The sequence below is a fragment of the Musca autumnalis genome, unplaced genomic scaffold (assembly GCF_047663935.1).
Source record: "Musca autumnalis isolate F117 unplaced genomic scaffold, ASM4766393v1 scaffold_5, whole genome shotgun sequence".
NCBI classification, from domain to species: domain Eukaryota; kingdom Metazoa; phylum Arthropoda; class Insecta; order Diptera; family Muscidae; genus Musca; species Musca autumnalis.
The window spans coordinates 114,328,280-114,355,609 of NW_027412088.1; the positions used below are offsets into that span (position 1 = coordinate 114,328,280).

At 35.6% G+C, this 27,330-nt stretch overlaps 1 protein-coding gene across 1 annotated transcript in view; it reads left to right on the forward strand.

The window, feature by feature from the left end:
• The window catches only part of Gp210 (nucleoporin 210), a 246,615-nt gene that overhangs the window by 216,971 nt on the left and 2,314 nt on the right, over positions 1-27,330 (forward strand). Inside the window, exon 24 of the mRNA XM_073992963.1 lies at positions 26,855-26,953. Within this exon, the coding sequence (XP_073849064.1) occupies positions 26,855-26,953 (99 nt within the window). The remainder of the gene's footprint in view (positions 1-26,854; positions 26,954-27,330) is intronic.

Genomic DNA, 27,330 nt, shown 5'->3' on the forward strand with positions numbered 1-27,330 from the left:
TCATAAGTTCAGAATATTTCAAAGTGGAGGGCATTAAAAGTTCTGCACGTCCCGGCCGAATTTAACGTTTGTTTTTTTATTTAAAAGGGGTCAATAATATTTTCCAAACATACCTTATTTCTTTAAATCGGTTAAAAAATGGTTATTTTATAGTGGTTGACTTCAACGCATTAAAAACAAAAAAAGTGTTTGCTCGAGCTTTAAGCTCCGTCGAGAATGCCAAACAATATAAATATTTGCTTTTGTGCAAATGTAAACTACGTAAAATCGGTTAAAATAAATTTTTGTGTTTTAACATTATGGTTTTGGTATGAATATTTTGTCAATTTTTCGTGACCACCGTGCGTATGATTCTTATTACTTTGAACATAATAATAATAATCATACGCATGGGTGTTCTTTTACATTAAAGTTTCTTAAACTTTAACCATTTTTAACTCGGAAAGTGTTCCTTAAAGTAGTAAAACTTGAAGCAAAATTTAAGAGAGATCATCTCAAAAGTGGTTTCTCTTTTACTACCTTCTGCTCGAAAAATTTCGTGTAAAAAGTGGAAAATCTTTCAGACTGCTGATTTCACATTTATTGACAATTAAGGCAAAAGAAAAAAGAAAAAAATGCGCACTGTCAAAGCAAAATAAAAAGAAATAAAATAAATATAAATAATAAAAAATTTAAACTAGTGAAATAAAAATAAAAAAGTGAAATCTATTTTGGTTGCTGTTATTTTTCTAAGCAGAAATGGGGGTTATCGTGAACGGTTTTGATAATTTTGATTTTGAATATGAAATCCTATCAGTCCGCTATGGTCTCAAATCCAAATTTTCTGGTCAAAACTATTTGAGCGTCAATGTTGTATTAAAATTGATTATTATTTATAACATATGTGTAAAAACAGAATTTATTACGTTTTTTCGCCCAAACTTACGAAAGGGGTCAAAATTTATTGAACAGGTTGGTCCCGTTGTATGGGTTCTAAAACAAAACATTAACATATGTTAAAAATTTTTTCGTACGAAAGATTCTTATCTTCCACGAAGTCGAAATATAAAATATGAGCCGAATCGGTAATAAAATGTCGCTAAAACCCCCATTGTGTATAAAATCAGGCGGGGTAGTGACAAAAGTTGAGCCTATTTTCAAAAAAAAAAAAGCTAATTATTTTCGGATGATTTGAAGTGTTTTTATTATATCGTAAAAAAATACAATTTGTACACAATTATAATTATTATAATTTTGACAACTTTCCAAGTAGTCAACATTTTTTTTTTTTGAGGTAACAATTTTTTTTCGAAAAGTGGATTGAAGAGATGCCACATTAGTAGACAGCGGAATCCTATGCATATATGGTTAGGATGGTCGTAGAGAAACTCTGATTAGAAAGAAACTCGTTTATCACAAAATAAAACGAATTAGGCCCAGAAATTTTTGCATATCGTGCATATGTTTACATAGTTTTACATATTTGCATAAAATGAGCATATGCAAGACCATATGCAAAAATATATATAAGGATTTGTGGTCTAAATATCCCACCGAAATGGCTGAAATTTGGTATTAAGTCTTCGTTGGGGTATGAAACTTTACACCTGAACTTTGTCCGCATAGGTCCACGTCTTCATATAGCCCCCATAGAACGGTACCTCCCGATTTCCCATATTTTGAAGGTTGTGGCTTCAACATCACACTGAAATGGCTGAAATTTGGCTTCGTTGAGGGTATACAACTTCCCGCCTGAAATTTGTCGGTATAGGTCCGTCTTCGTATAGCCCCCATAGAATGGTACCTCCTGATTTCTGGTATTTTGAAGGTTGTGGCTTCAATATCCCTCCGAAAAGGCTGAAATTTGGCATTTAGTCTTTTTTGGGGGTATACAACGTTCCACCTGAAATTAGATCGACGTCTTCATATAGCCCCCATAGTAGAGTTGTGTAGTTCCGGAACGAACTAGTTCCAAGGAACTATTCCGGACAAGGAACTATTGGAACTATATCCGGCTCTTTCATTTATATAGTTCCTTTAGTTCATATAGTTCCAGCCGTGCATATAATTCCTTTCATTTATATAATTCATTTTCTTTCTTCGATCTTTCACGTTTGGTTCCTTCATCATTCAGATGCGGCCACATTGTTAAATAAATGTAAATTACATCCTCGTTACATTGCTGCAATTTATTTATTTTTGTGTCAATTCATCCACCAAAAAATGAAAACAAAAAGAAAGAGAAAGATGCGTTAAACTACTTCATTCTCGGAACTATTTGGAATTAAGGAAATAAAAAGAACGAGGAACGAGAAAGATGCATTGAACTATAACGGTCCCGGAACTATTTGGAATGAAGGTAATAAAAAGAACATGGAACGAGAAAGATGCATTGAACTATATCGCTCTCGGAACTATTTGGAACTATGGAACTATATTATGGAACTAGTTCCTTTTGGCAAAAGGAACTAGAAAGATCGATCCGCTCCAGGAACTATATTGCCCAACTCTACCCCATAGAACGGTACCTCCGGATTTCTGGTATTTTGAGGGTTGTGCCTCAATATCACTCCGAAATGGCTGAAATTTGGTATTAAGTCTTCCTTGGGGGTAAAAAACTTTCCTTCAAAAATTTGTCGGTTTATGTTCAGGCCTTCATATAGCCCCCATAGAACGACACCTTCCGATTTTAGGCATTTGAAGGTTGTGGCTGTGGTTATATATTTCTCTATTTTATTGACTTGTCTGAAGAGAATTTTAAACAGAAAAATTGTACACACAAACATTTTTGTGCCTATTATTGAAATATTTGTTGTATAAGAAAATATGTAAAATACATAAAGTTTGCATATGCACATATTTTTTTTGCATACGCAAAATTTATGCATTTTGCATAATTTTGCATATGCCATATGTTTCGATTGCAATTTAATCAGAAGCCAAAAATATGCCCAGTACCAAAATTTGACATTAATCGGACCAAAAAAAGGGGTTGCATAAAATGTCGTTGTCTGCACATTAGTCAGTCAGAAACGAACACAAACGCTAATCGGCAGCAGCAGTTGGGTAGAATATGTATGGACCGCATAAGGGTCTATAAGCTAGAACATTTGATAGCCCTTTCCTCATTTATTCTATTCGTATTAAATTAGTTGTTTTTTTTTTCAAATTATTTCAACCAATATGAGCATTTTTTAAATAAATAGAATATGGGGAGAATATTTTATATTTCAAACACTTAGAAACCAAAAGGGCATAAGGTAATATACACAACTTGTGTTTAATGCTCACATGAATGCTAACGAAAATATATTTGCCTCTGTTTATTCAACAAAAACTTTTCGCACAATTTTTGTTTAGTGTTTTAGTTTTGCTATTTGCTCGGCTGCACTTCATTGGATTAATATTTCCTCCAATATCATTGATGTGGCCTCGTTCTTTCGTTTTCACAAAAGTTAACAAGGCCAATTTTATGTGGTATGAGCGGGGGGCTGGATAGTTTATTATTAGGATATAGATTTTCGACCATGAACCATATTAATTTTGAGTGTTTGTGTTTTATTTTTTGTTGAACAAATCGCTCCTCAAATATATTGAAATATTTTATCAAATGTAATTGTGTTTGGCTGTGGCTTTTGGGGTGAGTGTCGTAAAGCGAAGCTCGCTAATATTTAGTGGATTTTCCGGTCTTGGCTTATTTTTTCGCTTGCTTTCACAAGTAAGCCACTATTCATCCTCAATAAGTTTGTATGGATTTTATTTTTGGCTCTCAAAGTTATATGACCATGGCCAATAAAGACCGAATGCCGGTTAATTGTTACATTTCTACTTGTTTTATGCTGTCCTGTTTTTTGTTTGTTTGTTTTTGTTTTGTTCTCCTCGTTCTTTCGTTACTCACAAATGCTTTCATTCTGTCTAAATCCTCCAATTAAGGCTGATAATCAATCTTCTTAACCCAAACTACAAATGAAGTAACATTTATTTTAGTGTCCTCATTTTGACGTTTGTGCTGGCGGCAATACTGATTCTGTAGCTTTAGTTGCTTCTCTCTTGTAATCATTTTTGTCAGTGGTATGTTGTTTTTCGTCGACCGTGTCGACCATTACAATGGTGGGAGGAAGTAAGACTGTGTTTAGTGGTGAGTCCTTAAAGGACACTTTAAAATATGTTTAATTATCGCTAATTATTTTGTACATGGCGCCACCACTTGTCCCCCGAGGAAAGGGTGAGGCGTGTGGTTGGTTGTAGATGAGACGTTCCTTATTTCCGTCAGTAAGTGTGTATGTACTTCCGAAGATGGATTCATTTTTGTTTTGTATACGTACTTCACAAATTGTTTCCTCCGTCTGAAGTTCGTTTTTGTGTTTGTTTGCGTAGTTTAAAGTTTTTCTCATATTCTGGCTCTGGAAACATAGTCATTAGCACAATACTAAATTTAAACCAACAACAACACATTAATCACTCTTGTGAGATGAATTTCGTAGAGCGCATAATTTACAGTAAGGGGGATGCTGATTTTTTTTACTGGAATGAGTGGCGACTACAAAACAGTTTTCTTTTAAATAAATATTGCAAGTTAACTTTTTTAATTTACAATAATTTCATTTTTAAGCTTTCGCGAGGGCATCTTAGCTGTTTCTCTTACTATCCTGTAAAAGTTTTTTTTTTGTATTTCCGTTACACCCAAACAATGCAAAGCCCACTTCCAATTGTCTTAAAAATATTGTCGCTGATCCATTGTGTTGACAGTAATGGACGACACATTCATTGTACGAGCCTTGTTGTGACAGGGGCGATTTTGTCGTTGATGTCTTCATTTATAGTTGCTGCTGATGTTGATGTTCTTTTAATTTATTGATGTTTTCGTTCGTTCATTCTTTGGCTATCAGTATTTCAGCCATGTATGTTTCTGGCCTCCTCTCTCATTCCCTTTTGTCAGCTTCTTTTTTGTTTCATTTAGCTGTAAAACTTGGAAATTGGTGGCTGATCTTAATATTCCTGCTCGTCGCCGCCAACTTCGCGTCGCGAGTTTTCCATTCAATTAGTTTATGTTTCTTCTCTATAAAAATAATGTGTGTGTACTGGTAGTTTCTTCATGATTTCCATCATCCGTAATCTTTTCGCTTTCCGGAAGGAAGAACATTACGAAGGGAAAGAGAAGCCCCAATCTTAACGTCCGGTCAAGTTGTGTTGTCATAATTCATCATCTTCGACATTGGATGCTGTCGTCGAAGCACAATGGGCTATATTTAACAAAAAATCTTTAAATATGGCTTCGTCTTAGAATAATGTGTATACGAGTATTGTTCGTAATTGTCTTTTAAATGTTTTTGGGATCGATTTCGAAGGACATCCAGTTTTTAAAAAGACTCGGTTCATTTATCCATGAATAGATTCGTTGAATGAAAAAGTGCTAAGGTCGTTGTATAAAAGACAGGTGTTTAATACAACCCTGTTTAAGTTTGAGTCTTATGGCTCGTTGGGCCAGAAACTAATATTGAACCAAATGGCGGTCACGATCTCGGCGGCTCACCTTAATCCGATAATGTGCTGAGATGTCTCTTCTTTAAGCTCTTGAATTGTTGCTGGCTTATTGAAATTGACATTTCTTTTTAAATAACCCAAAAGAAAGAAAACCAATGGTGTCAAATCTCATGATCTTGGCTACTACCGCACGGGCTTTGAATTTGTCGAGCCAATTTCACGGCGACCGGTTCTATGTGCCGATTTGACAGTTATGTAATACACGATGTGTTTGAATTTTTTGAGCAAAATATACATATCGTGGACATCAATAATTTCGAATTCGGGCTACAAAAAGCTCGTTATCATTTCACCATTCACAGCAATTGGCTGATGGACCACTTTTTGGAAAAAATACGACCCGATAATTCCCCAGCCCAGAAACCGCACCAAACAGAAGTCATTTTTGTGGGTGCACTGGTTTTTCGATAATCAGTCTTGAATTATCTTCAGAGTATATCGGAGAGTTTATTTCTAATTTAAACTGAGGACAGTGTATAAATTAATGGCGTCTTGCAAATGATCTTCGAATCGTCGACGTAAGTTTGGAAGAACGATTACGATGTGCAAAGATTTGACAAAATCGGGGACTGACTTTTAGAGCTACAATTGGTGGCCGTAGGGTTTTTACAGTTTTAGGGTAATGATATCAGTTAGTATAGAAAAATTATACAGTCGTAATATGGGCCGCGCGGATTATCTGATGTAAAACATTCAAACGATCCTAAACATGTCTCTTCTTAGAACATAGTGTACGTTTGGAAAACATTTTGCGATGTGAAATCAAATCGGATATTCAATTTAATTTAAGTGTAAGTGTTCATAAGTCATTTGAGTTAAGCCGGACTTGCCCCTGAAAAAGATTGTACCGTAGTTTAAAGGGCTGCGAGCACAATCTGCTGCAAAAAAGTTTCGTGGCGGTCCGACAAGAGTGTAGGCACTGCACTTGTGCCGAAATTTTTGAAAATTTATGAGGACCGATGTAGTAGTCCATATTTTGTGCCGATCTATGTCTGGAGAAATATTACGACGTGCAAAATTTCGAGCCATTCGGTTGCACCCTTTGGTTACACCATTTTAGCGAACAATTTTAAACTTCTGTGAGGGAGGTACCCGAAGGAGTCGACCTATATGGCCCATCTTCGAACTTAATTTATGTTTGGAAAAAGAATTACTACGTGTCTGAAACGGACTCTTGCTGATGTATTTCTTCATCCGGCTTTTCTCGTTGGTTATAAGGTTTCAAAAATTGTTAGTTAGTCTTTATATGAGGATGTGCGTTCACCAGTCATCAGTCTGACTCGTGTACATATCTCATATCAATGAGTGCACCCCGATCACCGACGTAGCAAGGGGGGGGGCCCGGGGGGCCCGGGCCCCCCCCGAAATGATTTTCGTCCCCATAGGATATTAGCTTATGTTACACATTTTTTTAATTTTTGAGTAAACTTTTAAACTTTTTTAAATTTTTCAAGAAATATATAAAGTATTTAGAGGAAGTATTACAGAGAGTTATTTAACTACATTGGTATACTTATTGTCCAACATATGTATTTGAAAGTATAAAAACTAATGAACACGTTAGGCTTTTTGAGCAATTTTCCGCATAGTTGTTGTTAAGTTTAAAGGTGTTGTTTAAGCGTTTATTTGTAATTTTAGGCTGACTGCAAGTGTTATTGAGTTCAGAACAAAATGTTTATTTGTATTTGTTATGGCTTATAAACAACATCTGGAAAAACATTCTTGTGATATTTTGTTTTTGAAATTTTTGATAAGAGCAATTCAACAATAAAAGATACAATCGTTGCTTAATTTTGTGGTTTTAAATTTTTGTATATAGTTTCTAACACGTTTTTGTAATGAACTATTTTGAACATCATAACAATTACAAATTCTTTATTATTAATTTGTTAAAAGAAACCATATCAACCATTTTTTATGATATAATTTCTGTTCCACCGCAGTGTCGCCCGTTAAGATTATTTGAAACTGGTCTCTTGCTACAAATTAGTATATGCCTTTTGTACAAAAAAGGATGTTTCTGTCGTATTTTTATGTTTTGTTCGACCTTTCGAATGATAATAAAATCATGATTATTGAGGTTAAAGTTTATATATATTTTGGGAAGTACTTTCAATGGATACACATTTCTAGAAACGTTCCTTTTTCCTTCTTTGGCAAAGAGCTTTGTGACGACAAACGAAATAAAAAAAAACTGGTCGGAAACAGATACTTCTTCGTCAAAATCTCAGCAAGTATCAGTCGGCTTTGCGGACAGGAATATACCCTGAGCCTGTGTGAACTGAAACTTTCATCTATGGGCAGATAGAACAACGGCTACACAACCAAAATCTCTTAACCCAAAGCTATGTATTAGGAGATTTTCAGAATTGTGTAGCCATTTGCGGACGTATGAACTTGCCAACAAAATATAGATTTTATCATTGATCACAAGTGTTGCGGAGAAGGTACCTGAAGAAATGGACCGGACCAACATAATTTATTTTAGAAGTAGATATTATTTTGGGGTTCATTCCTTTTAAAAGATATTGTGCCCACCAGTCATTGCAGTTCTTCACCAATGTTGTTCATTTTCGAGCTAAAACTAAGTTTGGACAAAATATTACTAAATCCAAAGTTTGGTCCAAATCTGTGGCTCCATTCAAGAAAAATCGCACATACCGCTTTAGCTAAAATTCTTGATATTTGAGGGAAAATTCCAAAAGGAGTTGACCGAAAATCACCATCTTCGAACTTTATATAAGGCTCGCAGAAATATCGCGATAAAGTTGTCGTGCGCACCAACCACTACACATGATTGCCGTAGGCGTTCTTTACAGCTTTCGGACCATTTTCTCTGGAAGTATAAACTTGCCCCTGAAAAAACATGTACTGTAGTAATAGGGAACCGAGAACGCTTGTTGCAAAATAGCAAAACGTTTCCCGAGAGGTCTTTTTGTTTATTAATTTATATATTTCATATTTTTACTTATAACTAAATTATTAGCATAAAGAAAGTGAAGCCATATTTACTAATTATCCAGAGAGGTCTTAAACTGCACTTCTCTGAAAATTTTAGAAATACTCTGTGGAAGGATATCGAAAGGGTGGATCGATATTGTCCATATTCGAAGTTGATCGAAATTTGGACAAAATATCACGAAGGCCAAATTTTGGACAGAATCGGTTGTCTGTTCGAAAATTATCGAGTTCTCCAGGCAGCCATATAGAACATAGCTAAGTGGACTCCAAATTTTCTGAACACATTTCTTCCAAACACCCTTTGCCCTTAAAACCATTATTTTGATGAGGCACATTTTGACTAAAGGCTGAGAGTATAAAAAATGTAGATTGGGAAAAATTGTGTTTATGGATTTTTGCTATATATGTATACATTAGGGTTATGACTTTTTTACAACCTCATATCCCTGTATCATAGCGTGATGAGTTTTGCCATAAGATTACATAAAATCTTAATTATGAGGTGATTCGGTGAAAAACCTCACGCACAAAATGATTTTAAAATTTGAATTTATCAAAATTATGGACAATTTTTGGAAGTCACTGAAAACAGATATATAAATGAAAATAAACTTTAGAGCCACATGAGATAATTAAAATGACATAAAATTTATTTCTCACTATTTTTCTTCAATTCTGAGAATCGTAAAAATGTCGTAAACGCTTTTATTCAAATATATATAATTATACCCTCAGCCTTTAGGCTAAGGAGGGTATATATGTACACTTTGATACGATGAAAATGTGCCTCATCGAAATAATGGTTTTAGACCCCAAGTATGTTTGGACGAAATGTGTTTCAGACAATTTGGAGTCGATCTAGCCATGTCCGTCCGTCTGTCTGTCTATCTGTCCTGCTGGCTGGAGCGCATGATAACTCTCGAACGGATAAACCGATTCGGTTCAAATTTTAGCTTTCGTAATATTTTGCCAAAACTTAGTTTAAGTTCGAAGATGAGCTACATCGGTCCACTCCTTCCGGTACCTCCCCCACAAAAGTTCGAAAATGTTCGGAAAGTTTGTGCGCACGATAACTTTTGAAGGGAGTGACCGATTTGGTCCATACTTTTTATAGCGTAAACTTTCTACCAGAGTTATATGAGGTTTCAATATTGTCTCAATAGGTCCACTCCTTCGGGTACCTCCCACACAAAATTTCGGACAAGTTCAGTTTAGGGCCATCTCTCGAATCGCTGTGATTTTTGTTTTAGCAACTAGTATTCACTGCCCTCCATACGACTGTACAAGTTTCATCAGGGGCAAGTCCATATTTTCTGAGAAAATAGCCTGAAAGTTTCAAAAAACCCCTATGACACCGTGTGAGGTGGTTGGAGCGCAAGATAACTCTCGAACGGACCTGCCGATTCTGTCCAAAATTTGGCCTTAGTAATATTTTGTCCAAACTTAGTTTAAGTTCGAAGATAAGCCATATCGGTCCACTCCTTCAGGTACCTCCCCCACAAAAGTTCAAAAATGTTCGGAAAAATTGTTCGTACGGTAACTCTTGAAGGTAGTGTTCGAATTGGTCCATACTTTACACATCCTAATATATCTACCAGATATAGATCAGGTTCAAATATGGACTATATTTGTCTACTCCATCCGGTACCCCCCACACAAAATTTCGGATAAGTCCAGTTTAAGACCCGATATCGAATCACTTTGATTTTTGTTGAAGCAACTTGCATTCGCTGCCTCAATTACGATGGTAAAAGTTTTTTAGGGGCAAATCCATACTTCTTGAGCAAACAGTCCGAAGAGTGTAAAAACCCCCTATGGCACCATATGTTGTGGCTGGAGATCCATTTCCATAACGGTCAATGTCGATCCATTCCTTCTAGTATCTCCTCCGCAAAACTTTCAAACGCCCAAAATTTTTAAAACCCCCTAAATACATACGTGTTTTCGGAAAAATTTGTTTCAATATACACAGGCTGAGGGTATATCTCTGTCGGCAAAGCCGACTGATCCTTTTTTTACTTGTATTTTAATAAAAACAAAAAATTGAAATTTTTTTTAAAGTGACTTTTTTTCGCGACTTTTTTAATATTTGAATGGAATAAACGTTATTATAGTTATTAGTAGGCTTATATTTATTCATCCGTGGAACAAAAAAAATTTTTTGAAAACATTTTTTTTTTCGTTTCATATATTTTTTCAAAAAATTATTTTTTTAAATTCGATTTGTGCGTGAACTTTTTTTTATTTTTCAATGGAATAAACGATAGCATAGTGATTAATAGGCAAAAGTTCATTCATCGCTGCTACAGGAAATCATTTTTGAGGAAAAATGTCAAAAAGTCATAACCCTAGTATACATGTATAGACATTGGATTGGCGCCAGAATTTCGTTTTAAAATAATTCAAGATTGGTTGCCAGAGTTTTGCTAGTTCCTGATCAACTTATGAGAATATCCACGATAGGAAACCAGAATTTCTGTAAGAGAAGTCCGAAGATTGTCCCGCGATTGGGTGCTAGAATTTCATCACGGTCATCACGATTGGACACCAACATATACTTAGGGAAATAACTACAATTGTTTTTTATGACAATAACAACGATTTAATATCCGAAATTGACCATATTCTGACACGGCGTCGTGATAAAAGACAAAAAAAAAAGAAGACACATATCTCGATGTTTTTTCCTTTATTTATATAACACCTAAATATACATACCTGTAAAAATAAAAAATACTACTGGATAACGCCATGAGATCCGAACGTTCCCTCTGCATAAATCAATTCTCTACTAATCCCATTTTCCTTCCATAAATTGCTCAATAGAAGCCGTGATTTTGAACTTTTGTGAAGTAGGAAACAAAGGAAAGGTCCTCAACATTCCATGTAAACAACAACATTAAATGTTAAGATATTTCTTAGGTTTTCCGATTGTATACTCTTTCTTTTGGTCTTACCGAAGTGATATCACTGAATTACATAACATTCACTGTAGTTGTGAGTTATTTGATAAATGATACCCCCAAAAATATATGCGATTATTAATATATCCATTGTTTTTAACATATATTAACTCTGATATATTGTCAAAAAGACAAGGGACATTGGCCAAGAAGTCTTACGTCATTTTAATTAAAATATAGTAATGAACAATATTTCATCAGTAATATAAGTCTAAAATAAGGTTTACGTCTTTGCTAAATAAGAAATTTTCGCTAACATGAACTTGCAAAATTTTGGTCAGGTGGGCCCCCCCCGAAATGAAATCCTGGCTACGTCCCTGACCCCGATTCATATTAGCTCAATGATACGGGATACGGAACTTTTTCTGTAGATAAGTTTTACATGTCTGTAATATCCAAGAAATGTAGCTAACAATACGCTGAGACGTATTTTTGCCACCGTTGAAAATTTGATGTTGCCTGACCTGGAAATCGAACCGTGGTATAAAGTGTGCAAGGCGGTTGTGCAACATTGGGTAACATTGCAGGACGGTAGCACTCAAAATCTTGATTCCTGTACACTTCTATTTTTTTGGACATTTTTTTCCATTTCTAGTCTCACTTTTCTCCTGAAGCTTCTCACGTGATTCTACAGATTATATATAGGACCATGTCACATTTTCTCTTCAGACATTCCGATGGATTTTGGCGGAAGACTTTGATACAGACATGTTATCGGCATGTTATGTGTTGGACACATTAGAACAGTGTCTCCCACTTACCACAATTTGGTAAAGTTGCTTTCTTGTGAATTGTTGTTGGTTTTCATGACGGATCACTTAATGGCCTAATAGCAGCTCGCAGAATTTCATGTTCGATGCCCGAATTTTGTATTAGAAAACACAACGTCGACTTTTGATTATTCTATTATAGATTTTTGCTCAATTTGACGTGTAAAAAGTACCAGCATGATTTCAGGCTTCTGATTTTACAGACTTTTTGATGTTTGTGTCATTTTCGTTCTGGTACTGTTTGAACAAATTTGTACGGGAAATAAATATTTGGCAGCTTCGTTAGCTTTGCGGGAAAACAATACATATATATGCATACTGTGGATCCAAGCGAAAGTCGTACAGCTACTGAAATTTATTTAATTGACCTATATCTCCGACACAAAAAACACGAAATAAGAAAATAGACAACCCGTTTACATTGTTAAAAAATAATTTATCTTAAATACTAAGAATTTTAGCAGCAAACGAAAGTCGTACAGCAATTATAAAATCAAAATATTTGTTAATATAATTAATCCTTCAGCATATTCCAGCTTTCAGTTGAATTCCGCAATCGATTTAGAATATTTTTGACTAGTTTGGTACAACTGAAGTATAAAATATGTCGCCGCTTATTTTGAAAATCTCTCCTATAAGGATATTTGGATGTTTAAGTCCTCTGGAGAAATTTTCCAGCTATACAACCACTATAGACGATTTATTGTTAAAGCTTGGACTACGGTCTAGCAAGCCAATGTTATTGAAACCATTATTTAATACCAGTGACGGCAAATATTCAGCTTTTACGCTTGAAGTCAATGAAGTCAATACATCATTCACCAGGTAGTATGAACCCCTTTGAACTTAGAGATGGACAGTGGGTAAATACCCGGTAAATTGGGTAAATTTGTGGGTATTTATTTGGGTATTTACTATATTGAATCGCCAATACAACATCTTACACCTTATTTCTGGGTTTAGGTTGTGAAGTCGTTTCAAAATGTATAGTTTTACAATACTTTAAACAAGTGGGTAAATACCCGAGTATTTATCCAAATGTTGGGTAAAAACTCTTTAACTGCAGAACCACTTGACGTAGGTTGACTAAATTTGGCTCAAATCTTACTTATATCAAGAGAATATCTAGTATTGAAAATGGGGTATCTGAGTCCATGTTTTGATATAGCCCCCATATATTCGTACCTCCCGATTTAAGGTATTTTTTACCTATTAGCCACATTGGGTGCCACCGTGGTGCAATGGTATGCACGCCCGCCTTGCACGCAGAAGGTCGTGGGTTCGATTCCCCGGTCAGGCAACATCAAACATTTTTCAACGGTGGCAAAATACCCCTCAGTAATTTTGGCGACATTTCCTGAGTATTTCAGCCTTGAAAAACTTCTCCACAAGTGGTGTCTTAAGACACGCCGTTCGGACTCGGCGATAAACAGTAGGTCCCATATCATTGAGCTAAATATGAATCGGGGTGCACTCATTGATATGAGAGAAGTCTCCCTTGTCCCGTATGGGATGTTGTGGAACAATGTTTTTTTTTTTTTGTTTTTTAGCCACATTTTAGAATCATATTGGCTGAAATTTGGCACAGTGAGTTCTCAATATGTAGAAAATATCCTTGCATAAATTTGTCAACAAAGGTCCACGTTTTCCAATAGCCCCCATATAAGGGTACCCCGATTCGCAATGACTTCAAAAATAACAACAAAGATTCATATCTGAAAGATAAGCCTCACACCCTCACAGATACTGATGTGTTTTCTATTATTATTGTATTAGACAAGAAGCTATAAGTGGGAGTTTTTCGAAATATAAGGTCAGATTCCGGACATAACTTGTTACATCTTTGAAAATTATACTCATTTAAAAAAATTTATGCATTTATTTGTATTGTTTTGATATTCTAAAAAACATCGCTCTGGATGAATTTATGTATAGCTTTTTGACACATTTTTATCACCAATTGACATTTATGTGGTATAAATTTGACTGCATATTGGAAAAATAAAAAATCAACTCATTTAACGCTTCATGTATTAAACGATCCACAAAAAATTATTGTTCATTTAATTTTTTAATTATTTTAAACTATCAGACACCGGTCGGCGTTGCTGGCCCGTCGTAATTAGTTTTAATGACAACTTTTTATGGACTTTATGCTTGACAATTCAAAAATAGGTATTTTCTACCTTACTCACAAAAATGGTTAAGTAGAATTCTCCCGCTTATTGAGACATATATGTTTTAGTTTTTCAAGGCGGCTGATGGACCGTTGAATCTCACCATTTAAGGAAATTTGTAAATATATCGTTTTTCTTGTTCGGAGGCGCAACCACAGTTGTCTCGAAAATTAATTTGCAATCCGATGCACTCATAAGTTTAGTAAATATATCGATTATGAAACAATAGGCCCCCGAAATTCGTCTACAAATATATAACATTTTGTGACCACGGGACATGAACATTTTCTGATAATTGCATGAAATTAGGTTCAGTAGTTTTGGAAAAATGAAAAAAATTGAAAAATAAGGTATCTAAAAAAAAGTAGACGTGGTCCGGTATTTTGGCTCCAGATATGTACCTAGGGTACACACAACCCCATTGCCTCCCAAAATTTATGCTGAAACCTATATAATCATAAGTTTGGTTTAGACATATAGCGTTTAAAAGAAAGGCGTGGGGAAGGTACCCCACCTCCTCCGAAATTCAAAAAATAAACATAACAAAAAATAAACATACAAATTTGATGGAAATCGGTTCAGTAGTATTGGAGATATAACATGTTAAAAAACAGGCGTGGTCTGGTCTTTAGGCCCCAAAGAAGTACCTAGATTGTGGAGTAATCCGTAAATTTTTAAACCGATACATGCGTAAATTTTGCAAATATAGCCCTTTTTTTAAATATATGGTAGGGGAGGTACCCCGCCCCAATCTAGAATTCAATAAAATATGTAGCCTGTTTTCGGGGGCCATCCCTCTACATTCCCTGACAATTTCAGGAATTTCAGGTTCAGTTGTTTTTTCAGAAAAAATTTAAATTGAAAATTAAAAAAGTGGGCGTGGTAAATGTTTCTTTCCCTAAAAACCTAAGTTGGATTATGACGGCACTTGATTTTTATTTATAAAGATATAGCGTTTTTGAAGAAATAGGGTATAAGGGAAGTACCCCAACCCTTCCGAAATTCAACAAAATATGTTACCTATTTTGACCGAGGGCCATCCCCGTACATTCCATGACAATTTCAGGAAAATCAGTTCATTATTTTTTGTAGAAAAGATTAAAATTGAAAATTGAAAAAAGTGGCGTAAAAGTGTGCGTGGTCAATTTTCTTTGCAAAAAACCTGAGATGGGTTATGACGAACATTTCAAAAAAAGAATTATCCAAATTGTTCCAGCCGTTCTCAACTGATGTCATTACCAACGAACGACATTTGATTTGTATGGATATAGATTAGGATGGGGCGATTTGTGTGGAAGCAAAAAAACCTTAATGAGCCCTTCGCGTTTCTGATTCCTGGGATTGAACTGAGCAAAAAAGTCCACTGGACCATATATCTACCGCGAAAATCGAGCCTCCCGATTTTGACTTTAAGTTTTTTACTGACGTTTTTTGGATATTTTTGCATATAACAGCCAAACCATTGGGATTTTCGATCCTACACAAAGACAAACATTGTAGCCAAGACAGTAATTGAAAACTCTCTAATACATCGCAAAAGCATTGGAACGCTTCTTCAGGCAGTTTTGGCCCTAAGAATGTGCAAACTTTTCGGAAAATGTCAATAAATGACATTGTGCTACAAAATTTGACCCGAAAAATATTCAAGTGTTCTGATGCAAAATTATATCGTGTTGGGATCCATGGACAACGACAATGCCTTTATTTCGGTTGGGTCACTTCGTTTTATTTTTTTATAACGGTAAAAGTAGTGAAAATCTGGGTTTCTTACATTTTCAAATTTAAACGGGCATATCTTATTTTTTCACAACGAATTTCTTTTGATCCTTCTTCCTTTTAAAGGGGTGAATACTGTCTTTTGAATTTGCTCAGTTCAACCCCAGAAATCAGAAACGCGAAGGGCCCATTAAGGTTTTCAAATCGCCTCGGCCTAATATAGATATTTCATATGTGTTTTTGTCTTATTAGTATACACCAAAGTATTGGATAGGATTGCAGTTTTAATTTTCGATATCTGTTGAATCGAGTACTTTGTCTTTATAATTACTGTGCGACTTTCATTTGATGCTAAAATTCTTAGCTAATTTAATTTTTTAACAATGTAAACGGGTTGATTTTCTTATTTCGAGTTTTTAAATACTATATTTATCACCAGCTCTCGCTTAATACTTATCAGTCGTTATCATAACATCAACATTATTGAAGAGTCTTACACTGTGCCATTTATTTAAATTCTTTGCCATTCTTTCCTTTGGGATTGTGTGTGGGCTTAGTAAAGTTAAAGTTCACAGTTTCATGTTCTTGCCATGATGGACTGCTGCTGCTCCGCTCCTCAACTTCAATGTATTTGCTAAGTAAAGTTGGGTTGTAGTCAATATATCAATAAGCCACAAATTAGTGGTTGATACTAAGACTTTCCATTCGCACAATTATGAGTGTGTGTGTGTGTGTTCGTGTATTAGCCCAGCAAACCAAAATCGGAAGAAACATTCGAGTTCGGTGTGAATTGGGTCCGAAAGTCGAAAGAAACATCCGAGTTGGGATGCGAGTTCGGTCCGAACTCTGACCGAATGTCATATGGCGTGGTTGATGTGTTTTCTGACCGAAATTCGGATGAAAATCTGAAGTTTTTGCAGCCTTTCAGACCGAATTCGGTCCGAATTCTGATTAACTATCGTATGAATTTCTGATTTATTAACCGACTTTCGGACAGATATCGATCCGAATTCGGAAGTAAACTATTATGAAATTCGGAAGTTTTGGAAGACTTTCGGACAGCATTCGAACAGAATTTGTTTTTATTATTTAAACATGTTAAAACTACACAGTTAATTCATGAAAAATTAAAACCCTTGCCTTTAAATGTTTGTTCATCTAAAATAAACATTTTAAAGTTTTTTTATATTATCTTAGGCTGGTAAATGTTCGTGCGTCAAAACCAACAGTGGAGGACAAAAAATTCATCAACCGGATTTGTGAAATATGTAAAATAACTGTTAAACGGCGTTTGCACTAAGGTAGAAACAGAATCAATCGTTGCTTGAATCCCAAATGTCAAATTATAAAGGAATGCCAGAGCCTCTTTGCGTTCCCCCATATAATTTGACATTTGAAAGCAAGCAACGAGCTGATTCTGTCACGGCCTTTAGAGCTTTGTGCTGGGCTAACCTTCTTTATGAGGATTTATGCTTTTTCATAGTCATTTGTTGGAAAATATTTTCAAAAACTAGAAATTTCTCGCCAAATTGCCTATAAAGGGACACTAATTACGATTATGCCACAATTACGTCAGGAATATCATTCTTTCTGTTGGAATCAATGACAAAACGACTGAAAACGATATGGAACCAATTATTCTACCATTCTTGTTACTACAATGGCATAAAAAGCCAACAATTTGGAAATTATTCATCGATTATTGTGGTGCATAATTTTCAATGCTCAATTTAAAAATGCCCATTTTTTTGTTTTCCGGTAAAATTTTAGTATAACTGTACTGTAAACGGAATATTTTTGTATACCATCTTTAAGACAACTTTTCAGTCTACAAAATTGTTTTTTAAATTGTTAAAAAATCTCAAGTCGTTTCCAAGTTATCAACGTTTAAATTTTTTATTTCAGGTTGCATCATTTTCAGTGACAGGCACTGTACATAAAAGTATTAAGAAACATAAATTTGGCAATATATATAAAACATATGATTTTCCTCGGTTTTGTTTGATTTTTAAAAATAAACAAATATGTATACAACGGTTCACTATCAATGATCTTTATACACTATCATGCATCAACACGCATAACAAAAATAGACCAAATTTGTTCTCCGATACAGAAATTAAAACCCGAGCATTCACTTTTTCGTTCGTACTTCATCAACGTCGGCACATCAACAATTAAACAGGGTTTAAAGGCCAGCATCTAAAACTATTAGCATTAGCTGTACACTTCAACTGCTACACAACATTGACACACACGGCTAAATAAGCAACCGAACGCATATTTATTTTTGTACATTTTTGCTTATTTGGTTTTTTACGCCTAAGCTTTTTTTCATTAGACATAATCGACAACCACATATTTAGTAGAGTTAGGTAATCTAGTTCCTAGTTCCTTGTACTAGTTCCAAAACGTAGTAACATCATGAAATATGACGTGTGATGTTAAGTATACGCAGTTTGTTCAAAGAAAAAATGTGGGCCTTTGGAACTGCCAAGTGAACGAAATAGTTCCTTTGGCACAACTCTAATATTTAGCATTCGGCTGACCAATCGTCGAAGCACATATACAACCGATGGATGTTTTTGTGGGTATTTAATGTCAAAATGCCTTCATCATATTGTAGAACCTAAAAAATACTAAATATTATTGTTTCAACAAAAATTCACATTCCTTTGAACGAAAAAGTGGAATTAATAATACGTGATTTTTAATGCATTACACTGGTAACCCTGATCTCAAAAACAATTGTTTGCTGAAAACCTGGCTAAGCAGTTGAAACTATGATGCTTATTTATTCTCTTTTCTGATATGTGTTGATCATGTGTGCTGCAAAATATGAGTATGCGTGTCCGATGCTTTTTTATTAAAGCAACAATAACAAATAGCATCAGCATCGCTAGCTATATTTTTGTGAAATTTTTTGCTACATGTTGCCGTTGTTCATTGTTGCTGAACATATTTCGAAGAAATTTTAGCAGGCAAACCTGCAAATTTACGGTGCTTTTGCTAATATGGCGTTAGCATTTTAAACCCTGCAATTAAACATTTACAATTTGTCCACAATGTGCTAGTGCAAGATGTACAATTCTTTTCTCTCTGCTTATTTACAATGAATATTGTCAAAGCAGCACAAGAGAAAACAGAGAAAAATTCCCTTCATAGAGAGAGATAGGGAAAAAAGTTCGCCGGACTAACCGAACTGAGTTCGGACCAGTCAGACGCGTCGGAAAAAACTTCCGACTTTGAGCAGACCCGTCGGACGTCCGACATTATGTTTGCTGGGAGGGTATACTTGTCTATATTCAAAAGCAGACTGACTAATAGACTGTTCTAGAAGCACAATGTTTACATTGTTTATGTCCGTTGAGTTGATGATGTTGTGAACTTGCCGAGCAGCCGGGGAATGTGTCTATGACGTGTAAATGACATAGGCTGCTTCAAAATGCGTATACTTACCGGTCTGCGAATGTTAATGTGCTTATGTGTGAGCGTGCGCGTGCCTTACACATGAATGTAACGCACGTTTGTACATCAACATCCCCGGTTTATCAGTGCTGGCTGATGATACTGAGCTACAGGCGGAAATTGCATATGACACACATAATATCCAACTTCCTGTTAACGGTAGAAATAACCAAGTAAATTGAGTTGCTGTTGTCACTCACTTTTTTGCTTGATTCCACTTTCAATTTGGAGAATGTGTGTTTTTTTTTTGTTCGCTCCAGCCTTTGGGATATTTGTTCTTAAAAATCGTTTTTAAACTCCTTTTCACAAAATTTTGTATGGCCGAACGGAAGGCAACAAGAGAATGGGGAAAATCAAGCTATCTGTACTGAAAGTGTTTTCACAGCTGCATTAACATCGTTATTTTGTTTCCTCCGTTTCCTGGTAACCGATAGGAATTCCATCACGTTAAAGCGATGATATACGGGGCCTTTCGAATGAAAAAGCCATGGTTTTGTGGCTTTATTCAAAAAATGTCTGTTATATAAAATAATACACTGCTTACAATTTGTTGTTGTTATTATGTTTTCACGTTTCCTTTTTGATGTAAAACAATGTTTTCCCTAGAGGGAAATTAAATAGAAATTACCAAACAGAATAGAATTTGCTTTTAAATTTGGAAATCTGTTCATGGCACACTATTTAACATATTCTGAAACGAATGAAGATCTCAGTTCAGTTGTGTTTCTAATGTTTTTTGGTTTAAATTGAACTTGTAATTTCAAATAGTTTAGTATTTGATTGGGAAACAATAATAGAAATTATTTTCCTCGGCTGAACTGGGCGGAGGCTTTTAATCAGATCTCAGAATACTCGCTCGAATTCCACTCGCGTGTGAAATTCTTTTTAAATTCGCACAATTGCACCCAAAAAAACTTACCACCTCCCCCCACTTTTCACTAGCTAATAAATCGGAGCTCTGCTTCTAATACTCAAGTACGACTTAACATACTTTTGCATGAAGTGGAAAATACTTTACGTTGTCTTCACTATTTCGGGTGGGCCCCAATCGATTGTAGACGTTCCGAATAAATGCTTACATTTCCCAAATAAATTGGTTTCGGATTCAAGCGTTAAAGTTTCGAACTTTTGCGAAACCTTGATGAATGGGTCAACATAGTCCTTTTTTAAAGCGCATCTTATTCTCTTCTTATTTATCTCGTTCAGCAATCATTTTAATTGGTCATTATAGGATTTATAGCTATGGACCACGAAGTTGCCCACCAAAAACATAATATCGCTGAAAACATGATCGTTTCGAAATACGGAATAGACTCATTCCTTATACTCTTACTCTTCTTGTTTGTCCAAAATAATTGGTTGGTGGGAAATGGTATTGTGTTAAGGAAAAAGGATTTACAATTCCCACTTGAAAAATAATGTATTTTGCCTTTTTAAAATAGGCCCCCTCAGCGAAAATGTTGACATCTACCCCTGTCAAAATCTCGTCATCGTCTAAGTCACTTCAAACTAAATTCTCATCTACAAAAGATAATTGATTAAGAACTTCGACAGTAGCTTGACATGCATCAATTATTTTTTACTACACGCACACATACGCGCACAAAGATTCAAAAACGATGAAAACAAAATTTAACGCAAGGTAGAATTTGTACTCACAGCTTAAGCTTACAGAAGAGAACTCTCATAGCCATCAGCAGTTGCTAGGAACATATTTAGAGCAACTCAAAAGTGTCATACATGAACGAGTGGCTGAGCATCATCACCATTATCGTCATGTCGTCATCAGCATCCTTAGCCACTTTCTCATGCCACATGCCGATGGTGGTAAGGATAATGGCATTGATGGCGCTGCTTGTTGGTGTCTCTTTGTTATTGCAACACCGACAGTCGCCTTTATCCAGCCTTCCATGTTTTAGATTTATTGATAACAAGCAGAAGCACTCGACAAGACAACTTACCGAACAGAGAACACACCTTTGGCTGGTTGGTTGGTTGGCTTTTTCTCATTCATTTTTCGTTTAGGTATCTGTCCTTTGTTTGCGATTTTATTTGTTGCCACTGAACAGATTCTTTGTGGATGTGGCAACGTGTTCAGTTTCCTACGTTTTTTGTTTTGCACACCTCCGAAAAAGGTTGTGTCGGTTGTTGTACCGGTTATATACATACGTACATACATACACACATTCAACATATATACCATGGTCTGAGCATCACAATCTCGGTGTGTTTTAAATTCATTAGCGTGTAACCCACATTTTAATTACTTCCAACCGAACCCACAGTAGTCAGCTTGGTGCACTCGAATGCTTTTGAGCGTGGGCGGTTTTTTATCCCCTAATGATGTTAAGGGATTGGTGGGGCGTTTCTTTGGACTTTTTTCTGTGGAAATTCTCTTATAAAGTCGTTTGAGGTTAAATGCAAATTAATTACACAAATAAAGTGTCTTTAGGAATGAGCACAGTACGACTAGGTGCCATACCATGCATGCCCGTTGAAACGGGCTTGTTTAGGTGTATCTTCTGTTTGTTAAATACTTTTGAATAGGTGGTACATTTATATACCGGAACATATCCAGAAATATGGGAATCCATTCGAAAGTAATTGTGTGTATGTGTATGTACATGTGTGTTTGTTTGTAGTTACATATTTACTGGTAGACAACAAATTTAGCTAAGCTGTTTTTGATGGTTACAAATTTGAACGTCACCATAAGCTCTGCTGTTGCCAGCCAGTAAGCAGTAATCCTCAACTCCCTATTTCACAACATTGTATGTGAAGGGTACCTGAAATTACAGTCTAATAACACATCCTTTTCTGTTGGTGAAATAAAGCCACAATAACTTACTCTAACGGTTGCGGTCTGTGATGTTCCACAAAACCATGATGTGGATAGTATAACTGTACAAATTAGACAGGCGAGAGGCAAGGAGTGTTATTTTATTATTACAACGGATTACACAAATATTTACTTTGGTCCCCTGAAGTTATTTTGGACAGTTTGATTTTGAACGGTTAGGAAACCGTTGATGTGAAAACAGTGTACAATTTACGACGTTAATAATGCTCGAGGGAGATAATGAAATCTTGTTGTAACCACAAATGATTCTATACGCAGTTAATTTGAAAAATGATATTTATCCAGTTTTATTTGTATGAAGTGTTTAAACATAAATAGTATAGTTATTAAAATCTGGGATCGTCGTTATTATGTGTTTGAAGGCAATCAAACATGTCTGTTGTTCAAAATATCAAACATTGGACTTGTGGAACATTCAATAGGTATATTCATCCGCAATATTTCGGCACCATTCTTGTTGGTTACTAATAATACTAAATGTAAATGTGTGGGAGGGTTTATTTTAGGCCAAAAGATTGTAACACATTGAAATAATCCCACACCCACAATTTATTGTAACAATTTCCATACGCAAGGGATCAAGATATGTGTGTGTATGTCCGTATCCGTATCCAAGTCGTTTTGCGTTTTAATTTATTGTTAATAATAAAATGGGTCATAACATATATTTAATGGCAATAATATAGTATTAATCTATAAATAAAACAGGCCTTTTGCCACTGGGCTCACAATGTAGGAGGAGATAACGCAGGGTATGTTTCTTGTAATATGTTAACGAAATTTAATATCTTTTTTGTACTAGTTTTTGAAACAAGTTTGGAAAATTTCACTGCAACTTTATCAGTTTCGTTCGTTTCGGAGTTTAAACAAAACTCAATGAAGAAATAAATAAGTTCACCATTATTCCGGTGTCCATGAACTCGATAATATTGACGTACTTGTAAGTCTTAAAATTCACTTTTGATGCTCGCAATGTACGTTGGAAACGATATCATCCGAACTTTGTGCCCAAACAAATACCAATTATAAAGACAAGACCTCACGAATGGCAACAGATCAGGAAAAATCCAAACAAACCTATGTAAATGCCTGCTAGCCCCTAGTTTGGCAAAACTCCAACTCCACTTGAGTGTTCTGTCAAAGCCTTTTCGAGAACCTTCAGCCTGTTCGGGTTCTAACACCATTTTTGCTACAGCATCTTCATCCCTTATCACAATATATCCTAGCCAGCAAAACATTTATAATTTGATATGTTTAGTTAGCAGTAAAAGCAGTGGCAACAAAAGGCTTACAATTTGCAACTTTAGAGTCTTCTCCTGAATTAGACATAAGCTTAATATCTGACCCATGGCCTAAAGCAACAATTATATCATTGACCATCGGGTATGTTTTCCTATTACCAGATGTTGTTAACTAATTTCCTTGCCTGCTCCAAAAGCATACTTTGGTAAATTTCTTACTACTTCAGATGTAAATTTTTTGCAGTTACACGTCTCCCTCTCTTTTCTATCGTGTTCAACGTGTTTGTACTAATGGCAGTGTACGATACTCCTATTTGTACCATGGGTTACTTGGCAGGAGATTCTGATACCCTAGTACGCAATTTAGGGCCGTTTGCATGGAATGTGCCATACTTTTCTTATATATGTCCTCGGGACGAGGAGTATATTGCCACAAGGTAGTAATCCGTCTATGTTCGCACATCGAATATACCCTAGGTTCAATAAACTCGATGGGATGGGTAGATGGGGTTTCTTGTGATTTCATCTTTTATAACCATGTTTCTACCTGGGGAAAAATATATCAGCCTCGTTCCCTTGTCGGATGTGGAGGCTACATTTTCGGAACAAAATATATTCTCCTTTGCAATTTTGGCATTAATCTAAAATAATTGTAATGTCACGACCAGGGCATCGGTCAAACGTTCTTTCTAGGTGCGTCCAAAATATATTTTTGGTTCTCTGAAAGTTTTATTTGATCGGGGTATGAGCGCTGATGCTTAAGAACATATTTTTTTATCTGAATTGTCCTCAATCCTTGGTGCACCGATAGACGAGATGCTTTAGACTCCGGCCAAATTCATGCCAAGCTATAATCGGGTATGCCACATAAACGTTTGGGTGTCCTTTCAGCCTTTTTTTGTTTATTTCATAATATATTCATGACATTTATGTTGTTCTAGCACCGCAAATATGTTCTTTGTCGTCTTCCGTTATGCGGTTCTGGTTCCTCTTTGTCAATATCAAATATTCTACAACCTGGACTGGCTGCGTCCATAAATAATCAAGAGACGGGTGAGTGGGTTTTTTTGGGCAGTTAAACAGATGCTATCTTCGTGCGATCCCAATCCACACTAAGGCGTGGCATCTGGTACTTCGAGGACCGCATTCACCCATTAGTTGTTTATGACATTTCAGCATCTGTTTGAATGCTATTCAAACCTGTTTGATATGCTTGCTTATCTAGGCGTTTTCTGTTGTAAGGTTGGACCTCTCTCTATATCATGAAGATCCAGATCCCGCGTGGGTGTGGGAGTCCTATCCACCCTACGGCGATTAGGGAGCATTGTGTTGATGTACTAGAAGAATAATTGTCTCCTCATGCAGATGGTCCCTGTTGGCATAATTCTGACAGGTTTGAATATTTTTCCATCGCGTTGCATTTGTATTCATGGGTGCCGCATAGCTTACCGCAGACCATCCTATAGCTTTATACATGTGTGGTTAACAAGGTTTCTTTACACTCCAAGTTCTGCCAGCTAGAGACTTGAGGACTTTGTTTCAAATGCTGGCATATATTAGGTATAGTGCTGGCGTGTTTGCCTTTCCAACTGGCGTTCTTCTACTGGATCTCCTAATACGGCATTCACATATACCTTTGAACTGTCTGTACAACTGTATCAATGTGAATGCTGTCCAAGATATCACCCAAGTAGGCAATGCATCGACAGCATCTTGTTTAGCTGATGCACCCTGAAGAAGCACTCTGATGCAGTCCTCAGTGCAGCATTCTGTTTGGTTTGAATATTTATTTAAGAGGTCAACATGGTTTCTTTGTCACCACCCTAAGTGTTGCCGGTCAGCGATTTGAGGACTTTGTCACAAATAGGCGGACGACTTTAACATGCTATCAAACGTTGCACCCAATATCATGGGGTAGTTAGTGGTCAGACTAAGGAAACCTTCGAGCAATTTGTTCAGGGGAGCCTCATTTCAGCAGTCCAGGTGGTGAACAGTGTGGCAGTAGATTTAGCGCCGGACATTTTTTTCATATTCCTTAGATGGAAAATTGCCCTAAGTAACCTATGTAGATTAGATTAGGTAACCTATGTATTTTGATGAGTATTTACCTATGTTTATATGAAATCTTAATTACAAAGTGAAGCTCACGCACAAAGTCATTTGAAAATTGTTATATATGAGCTTTTTATATACATATAAGCAGACATATAACTGAAAACAAGCTTTAGAGCCACGCGACATAACCAAAATGACATAATCTTATGTTTCTCGCTAAATTTATCATCATATGATTACATATATATAATTTTATATCATATATAATTTTATTTCATATATCATATCAATTAAAAGCAATTTTTGTGTGACCTTTTTTTAAATTTAAGTGGAATAAATGTTATTATAGCCCGTAATAGGCTAACGTGCATTCATTCTCGCAACAGGAAATCATTTTTGAGAAAAAAGGTCAAAAAGTGTCAACCCTAAAGTAGATATTTAAACTATCACAACGTGGTGCCGTTTAATAGAGGCTATTGAGATTGTGATCTGATATATTCCTGAATTTCCATAAGATTGCCGTTTTTTTACCAATAGGTGCAATCTCTATTTTCATTTTTCGATATTATAATATTTGTATCCCCTACACCACACTGTGGTGTGCATCTGATGTAACATGCATAAGGAAACGAAATAGACCCATAGTTCCTTTTGGGAATATACATGGAATAACTTTCTGAGTCGATTTATGCATGTCCGTCCGTCCATTCTCAACGTACAGGTCGCATTTATTGTTTGATTTAGCTTAAAATTGGGGAATATCATTTTTTTTTTGGCCATAGGCTCAGATTTGGATATAGCTACCATATATATTTTCGGACGATTTCACGTATTTGCTGCACCAAAAACGCTGTACCGATTTCGACTAAATTGGGATTGTGAGACTGAATTCAGTCTAGAAATAAACGTGTCAAAATTTATCGAAATTGTTTTAGATTTGTATATAGCTCCCATATATGTTTTCGCTCAAAATGTCCGATTTCGACCCCGCCCGACTTTGATCCTTTCCTTACTTGTTAACAGTTAATAAATGAAATTTGCTTTCATAATATAACATCAATATTTGCTTTATAGAATACTCGAGATTTATTAATATAATTTTTTTTTCAATTCTTTTCAGTATTTTCAACGTCCGCAAAAAACCAATCACAGTTCTCGCAAAGTAGTAGTTCGGGTTCACCAATGAGTCCTTCGCCTCAAGGTTTACGTTCTCCATTTGGTAAGTTGCAATCAGTGTCATTATTTTTATTATTGCTTTTGTTTGCATTTCTTTTTTGTTCTATTGTGCGGTGAATTTAATTTTAATATTTTATTTTTTCAATTGTTTGCCAACTCCGGACCAGCTATGCAATCTAAATGCCTAAAAATCGCATTTATGTATTTATTTGAGAATTTTTAATCAAAGAAACCATTTGTGTGTCACTCACTCAGTCGTCATTGCACTGCAGAAGAGATGATATGTGTGTGTGTGTGTGTTTGTTTGTGTATGAATCTGTCCTTCCTCTTTATAACAAATTCTATGTGAGCGGAACGGATGTTTGAGTATTTTTTATTTGAATATTAAAATTACATCATAATGAGGTTATTCTGTGGTCT